Source organism: Boleophthalmus pectinirostris, unplaced genomic scaffold, assembly GCF_026225935.1.
Source record: "Boleophthalmus pectinirostris isolate CB_2022bp ecotype Guang Dong unplaced genomic scaffold, ASM2622593v1 HiC_scaffold_23, whole genome shotgun sequence".
NCBI classification, from domain to species: domain Eukaryota; kingdom Metazoa; phylum Chordata; class Actinopteri; order Gobiiformes; family Gobiidae; genus Boleophthalmus; species Boleophthalmus pectinirostris.
In genome coordinates this window covers 36,871,992-36,879,491 of record NW_026571207.1, presented here as the reverse complement: position 1 = coordinate 36,879,491, position 7,500 = coordinate 36,871,992, and the positions used below count along the sequence as shown (strand labels likewise).

The window sequence follows — 7,500 nt, the reverse complement described above, 5'->3', positions numbered from 1 at the left end:
TCCACCTTCCACAGATTTACTGAGAAGTTTGTAATATTTGACCCACGAGGTTCACAGGACGAGAACAAAGAACAGAAATAAAGTAAAAACAGTAAAACTCCGAGCAGCTCTACAAAAGACCAGTGTGTTTAGAAAGAACGCTGCAAAAAAGCTCCATCGAAACACTTAAATCTGTCAGAAAAATGAGTTAAAAGTGTTGAAATGATGCGTCTGTGCAGCAAAATCATTTTACTGGACAATTTATTTTAAAATAATCGGCTCTAGATGAGAATGAAGCGTCTGTGTTCAAGGGCTGGAAATAAGTTTATGAGGCTCAGTTTGAGATAAACAGACTTAAAACAAGTTTATGTTTAGTGTTTATGGTCTGATAATACATTTAAAGACGATAAAAAAAACACTTTCCAAAGTGCTGCACAGAAACGATATAAAGAAAAGGACTAAAGGTTGAATTGCCGTTAATGTGATCACAGTGGTCCTAAAACAATCAGAGCAGTAAAAAACAGTAAAAATCTAATTAAATCAAAACCAGAAAAACATAAAATTGCTGTTTTCTGATCAGTGATATAATGTTTCCTCATCACAAACACACCTGGAGTTGTGTTTTTTTTGTTTGTTTTTTTCCACACATTTAACCCACAAACCTGCACATTTAGATTCTGTTCCAGAGTCCTGCACGGGTCCATTTTTGAAGACCCGCACCTGCTCAGTTCAGCACCACACCCCCGTCATTATATCAAAGTTAAATCCGCACCTGCCGGGACTCCTTCACATTTCACCCTTTACCCTCCCGTTATGAATCAGGGTCAGCCCATTAGTCCAGGACTAAAACCAGGACCAATGTTGGGCAAGTGACTTTAAAACTGTATTGTGTTATTTATTACTCATTACTGTCATTTCAAAGTAATCGGTTACATTACAATATTACTGTATTTAAAATGTAAAACATTACATTACTATTGCAGCACTTTAACTCTCACCAAAATAACTGTGAAGATGCTGAACTTTTGTGCCGTTTATGGACTGAACCAGGACTAAACCAGGACTAATCCAGGTCTAAACCAGGACTGAACCAGGTCTAAACCAGGTCTTAACCAGGACTAATCTTGGACTAGAACTTCAAAGCGGACATGGTTTCTGCAAAGTGCGATCGGGCATCAGCTGCTCTTTGCCCTGTGGCGTGTGGAGTTCTGCGTCGGTCCTTTCTCTCGCGGTCACCTGACGGTCTACTTGGGCGCATCTCCGGCGTTTCTCCGCTGCTGATATCTCGGTGATTTTAGCAAATTTGTATGAAGAAAAACCCACCACTTCAATCTAGGTTAAAAAAAGCATTGTAACGCTGAGTAAAATATTACTTTTATTTTTCCCCTGTAATGCCACATTACTGAGTTACAGCAAAAAGCAACACATTACAGTAATTTGTTACTTTTATAACATGTTACTCCCAACACTGACCAAGACTGAACCTACACCGTGTCATTAGTGGAGTATAAATATTTACACACCGCAAACTGCTCAGCCGATCGCCAGGACTGGACCAGGACTGGACCAGGACTGGACCAGGACTGGACCAGGACTGGACCAGGACTGGACCAGGACTGGACCAGGACTAAACCAGGTCTAAACCAGGATTAGCCCAGTGTCATTAACATAAACATATATACACCACAACCACCGAGCTGATCTCTAGGACTGAACCAGGACTGAACCAGGACTAAACCAGGACTAAACAGGACTAAACCAGGACTAAACCAGGACTAAACCAGGACTAAATCGGGAGCGCAGCCTTCGAGTCGATCTCGTCTGCTGGTGATTTTATGTAATAAAAGCCCTAAAGTCTCGTAGCCTGGTCCATCGTTCTGGGAAAAGACGGGAAATATCACTTGTTTCCAGGGCAACAGACGCCCTGGACACACATCAAGTATTTTTCTGCCGTTCATCGTTCATTTGATTCACCTGACCCGCCCATGGTGAAGGTAAAAGGAGCTGTTAACCTGAAAAGTACCACTACATGACGTCACGAGGTGGAACATTCTGTGCTAGACAGACTAACAAAAGTTTATACTCAAACATGAGTGAAACAAAAGTTGTCTTGTGTGCTGTGTGGTGTTGTGACGTGTGTGTCCTGTGTGTGTGTGTGTGTGTGCAGATGCAGTGAGCCGGGCTCTGCAGATCGTTCTGGAGGTGGTCCCTGCCGACTGAACTCCCGTCGCCCCCGTCTGCTCCGTTCAGATGAAGCCTGCGCCAAAACTCCCATTAATGTCTGACTCTTTATTTTGCACTGTGCATGTGCATCCTGCAGGGAGCGGATGTCCACTGCTCATTTCACATTTCATAAACAAGACGCAACTGTTCACAAATAGGAGCTAAACATGTTCAGATCAAATCACTTTTCTGGATACCAAGTTGTAATTTTGCCAGTTTCAATGGTGAAATCCAGTTGGGTCAGTAGTATTTTTGTAGGACTTTTTTATTCCAGTAAGAGCACTGACTACATTCCCTTCCTTTGATGGTGACTTGACGCCTCCTGAGGTAAAGCTCCATCTGATAGAAGCTCATGTCAACAGTACTTGAAACTGCTGCATAGTATTTGACTATAAAATGTTTGTAGTAAATTGTTTAAATCAGTAAACATGTTTTTGTCAGTTGATTTTGTGCGTATTATTAAAACATGAAAACAGAAGTCTCTTTGCACAAGTGAACAGTCTCAGGGACGTGGCGCTCTACACCAAAGTGACGAACATGTCGGACCAAGCTGATGTCTCCACGTCACCTCAGATCATCGACCGTGAATCATTTTGCGTTAGATTTCACTTAAAATGAGAAACAATCATTTAAACCTGTGTTGTGACAGAATGTATGCATCTCTTGAAGATAAATAATGAATCAATTTGCGACGCCCAATGAGTTTTTGGAATATAGACCAAGGTTTATTCTTGTTACAGCAGATATAGACAGAGCCTAGACCTGTCCTGACCACAGACCAACAGCCTCTCTCCTCCAGCAGTGTGTACCTACCACATCTTGCCCCGTCTTCTAAGTCTCTCCCCAGAATCTGCCCCAGAGCATTTGACCTCTGAGTATTTATACAGAAATACAAGTTACATACATATCAAAGCAGAGTGACTTTGGTTTCAGAGGCTGGTGCTAAATGAACATACAGTTGATGACAACAAAAGGCTTCCTGAAGGAGGAGACTTCACTCTGTCTCTGTCTGTTCTGTGTCTGAGAGTTTAGAACTTAGTCCACACAGGTCACACAGGATGACCAGACGTGTCTTTTCCCCCGGGACAGTCCCAATGTTGAGCCTGTGTCCCCTGTCCCAGCAGATTTAAACAAAACTGGTGATTTAGTCCGATGAGGTTCATTTGGTCTTCTGATAATTTATGTTATTAGGTTCTTTTTTCAGACCAAGAGTTTGTTTTCACACCTGACAGTTTGGACTGCTCACTAGCGTCTTCCTCATCACATGTTGTTGCTGTGACGTGTCTGGTCAGATGATTTACACAGATTTTGGCGCTGTCTTCCTACAGGAGGAGGCAGGACGACGGCGCCACCTGCAGTCCCACTTCCTCAGGACAGTGTCCCAGGTGTGTGAGAGTAAAAAAGCCCCTCGTCCTGGTCTATCATCCTGTTTATAGTTTATAGAGAAAACACAATATGAACACACCTGTGAAACCAAACAGAAAACTCGGGCAAATACTCGTCCACCCAAAAGAGAAAATGGAACCGGAGCATAAGTGTAATGTCATAAACGAAATCTCCTGCAATAAAACACACTTCGGGGAAACAGGGAGGGCATTCAGTACACGAAAAAAGGAACAGCGAAGGTGTGGACACGAGCAACAAAACACAAAGCAGAACAGGAACAACTCAAGTCGGCCATTTTTGACCACTGTAAATTCAGGACTGGAACGAGCAAACATCACTGGGACAGAGGAAAACAAACATAGTCGCTGGATTAAAGAGGCAATCGAAATACGGAAACGTGCCCATAGGGTGATATATTTACTCTCACACCTGGGATACTGTCCTGAGGAAGTGGGACTGCAGGTGCTGCTGTCGTCCTGCCTCCACCGGTTAGAAGACTGATCTAAAACCTGTTTAAATCAGCTGAGTCTGACTCTGAGGAAGAGCGTTAGTGAGCAGTCGAAACTGTCAGGTATGAAAACAAACTCTTGGTCTGAAAAAAGAAACTACTGTATTAGACGTGCTCTTAAACCGCCAACCCCATCAAAAAACGACTGCGCCTCACAATCCAGAGCACCCTATACACCAATCCACTTGGGTGTCCCAGTACGACTTCAGTAAACTACAAAGCCGCACCACCCGCAGAACACACAAACACACACGGAGCAGACAGCGACCGCACAGCGAAAAAAACACCCACAGACACACTCATCACTCCACGCCGACGAGGAACGGAACAGAGGAACGAACCGAAAAAGACGCGACTGAACAACTGAGTCACTGTGAACACGCCGACAATCCAGCGACAGACACACCCTCCCTACACGCCACAACTGAACAAAGCCCAGAGTCACCGTGAACGCCACAAACAAACAAAACCACTCACCCATCACACTGTTGGGTTTCCTTTAATGTCGGTGTAGTTTATTTGTGAAAAAGGTTTGTAAATACACCATTTAATGAGAGTGCGTTTTATAATCCAGGGCGCCTAATAGCCCGGGAAATACGGTAATAAAACAAAACTAGTGATTTGTTCCAGTTTTATTCAAGAAATGTCCCAGGTGTTTCTATTTTTGACCAATCTGATCCTGCCAACACTCGAGAGAGATTTGTTTAGGTAAAATATATTAAAGACAAAGAAAATGTGACTATACTGACTCATTTTAGTGCCGAGTGCAGAACAGTTTTCTTAATTACTTACTCTCTTCACAATTTTATTATGACCAACCAACACAAACCAGAGATGTCCCAGTTTATTTTGAAAGTCTAGAGACGTGCAGACAGCTGAGCACTCACTCCAGCTCTAAAAATGAACCGTTTGGAGAGAGTAACGCGATGATTCTGTGGCCTGTGCTCCAAAACTCTGAGGATAGTGTCTGCAGAGCTCTCCCCTCACCGTCAGAGAAGAACTTATGATGGAAATAGAAAAGAAACGCCATTCTGTCCATCTGAAGAGAGGGAGAGAGAGACGGACAAGAGAAATAGAGATGCAGAAGAGAGAGAAGGGGTGTTGGAGAGAAGCATAGAGACAGAGGGAGGGAGAGAGAATGGAAAGAGAGAAGGAAAAGAGTGAGGAGAGAGAGAGAGAGAGGGGGAGAGGGGGAGAGGGGGGAGAGGAAGTAGCAGGGGCCGTGTGGTGGTGTGATAAAAGGTCTCTATTACCAGTGTGTGAGCCCAGGGACTGTCTGCTGCCAGCGCCAGATAAGAGCCACAACTACAACTGAATACTGCACGAGAGAGGGAAGAGAGAGAGAGAGAAGAGGAGAGGAGAGGAGGAGGAGAGGAGAGAGGAACTACAGCTGTGAATATTGCACAGGAGAGAGGGAAGAGAGGAGAGAAAAGGAGAGAGGAGGAGAGGAGCTACAACTGAATACTGCACGAGAGGGGGAAGAGAGAGAGAAGAGAGGAGGAGGAGGAGAGAGGAGCTACAGCTGAATACTGCACAGGAGAGAGAGAAGAGAGGAGAGGAGGAAAGAGGAACTACTGCTGTGAATATTGCACAGGAGAGAGGGAAGAGAGGAGAGAAAAGGAGAGGAGGAGAGAGGAGCTACAGCTGAATACTGCACGAAAGAGAGAGGGAGGAGAGAGGAGATATAGAAGTGAATATTGCACAGGAAAGGGGGAGAGGAGGCGAGAGGAGAGGGGGAGGAGAGAGGAGCTACTGCTGTGAAAACTGCACAGCAGAGAGGAAGGAGAGGAGAGGGGGAGAGAGGAGAGGAGAGAGAAGGAGGAGAGGAGAGGAGGAGAGAGGAGCTACAGCTGTGTATATTGCACAGGAGAGAGGGATGAGAGGAGAGGGGGAGAGAGGTGAGGAGGAGAGGAGCTACTGCTGTGAAAGCTGCACAAGAAAGAGGGAGGAGAGGAGAGGAGAGAGGAGCTACAACTGAATACTGCATAGAAGAGAGGGAGAGAGCAGAGGAGGAGGAGAGAGGAGCTACTGCTGTGAATTCTGCACGAGAGTGAGAAAGAGAGAGAGAAAGGGAGGAGGAGAGAGGAGAAGAGCTACATCTGTAAAAACAGCACAGGAGAAAGAGAGGAGCTACAGAAGTGAATATTGCACAGGAAAGAGGGAGAGGAGAGGAGAGAGGAGCTGAATACTGCACATGAGAGGGGGAAGAGAGAAGAGGAAAGGAGAGGAGGAGAGAGGAGCTGTAACTGTGAAAGCTGCGCAAGAGAGAGGGAAGAGAGGAGAGGAGGAGAAGGAGAGGAGGAGAGAGGAACTACAGAAGTGAATATTGCACAAGAGAGAGGGGGAGGGAGGAGGAGTGAGGAGCTACAGCCGAATACTGCACGAGAGAGAGAGAGGGAGGAGAGGAGGGGAAAAGAGGAGAGAGGAGCTACTGTTGTGGAAGCTGTGCAAGAGAGAAGGAGGAGAGGAAAGGAGAGGAGGAGAGGAGCTACTGCTATGAAAACTGCACGGAAGAGGGGGAGGAGACGAGAGGAAAGGAGAGACCAGCAGAAAGGAGGAGAGAGGGAGAGAGGAGAGGAGAGAGGAACTACTACTGTGAAAACTGCACGAGAGAGAGGGAGGAGAGAGAAGCACAAGAGAGAAGAGAGATAGTGAGAAAGAGAGGAGGGAGAAGAAAAGAGGGAAGAGGGGAGAGAGGAGCTACAGTTGAATACTGCACAGGAGAGAGGGAGGAGAGAGAAGCACAAGAGAGAAGAGTAGAGGAGGGGAGGAGGGAGAAAGGAGTGTAGGGGAGAGGAGGAGATGAAGCTCACACTGCAAATCCTGAACAAAACAGAGGAGAGAGATGCAGAGAAGGAGAGGAGAGGAGGGGGAAGAGGGAGAGAAAGGAGACACTGAGAGCTACAGCTACAAATAATGCACGAGAGAGAGAAAGAGAGACGGAGAGAGAGAGGGGTGCTGAAAGAGAGACAGAGGTAATAAAGAAGAGAGAGATACTCTGAACAACAGCTGCAAACACAAATCCTGCACGAGAGAGAAAGAGAAGAGGAGAGGAGGGAAGAGGAGGGAAGAGGAGGGAAGAGGAGGGGAGCTACAACCAGACAGATCTGGCTCAAGCACCAGTCTGGAGATAGAGAGAGAGGAGGGGGAGAAGAGAGGGCAGCAGGGGGAGACAGACGGGGAGAGAGACGGGGAAAAGCTGCAGCTGCACATACAAAGAGAGAGATGAGAGAGAGAGAGAGATGTAGAAAAAGAAAAGATACAGATGCAGAAATGGTGGGAGTGAGAGAGAGAAACAGAGACAAACAGAGATAGGAGATAGAGGGAGAGAGCATGTTTCTCTGGGTCCTGTCTCGATGTTTTCTTTCCAGGTTGCTCAGAAATACTGTGAAAAATGTGAACTG

At 45.9% G+C, this 7,500-nt stretch overlaps 1 protein-coding gene across 1 annotated transcript in view; it reads left to right on the top strand.

Annotated features, from left to right (window-relative positions):
* Positions 1-2,647, top strand: part of slc7a11 (solute carrier family 7 member 11) — a 51,169-nt gene extending 48,522 nt beyond the window's left edge. Inside the window, exon 13 of the mRNA XM_055159106.1 lies at positions 2,147-2,647. Coding sequence (XP_055015081.1) covers positions 2,147-2,199 — 53 coding nt within the window. The 3' untranslated portion in view covers positions 2,200-2,647. The remainder of the gene's footprint in view (positions 1-2,146) is intronic.
* Positions 2,648-7,500: the final 4,853 nt, after the last annotated feature.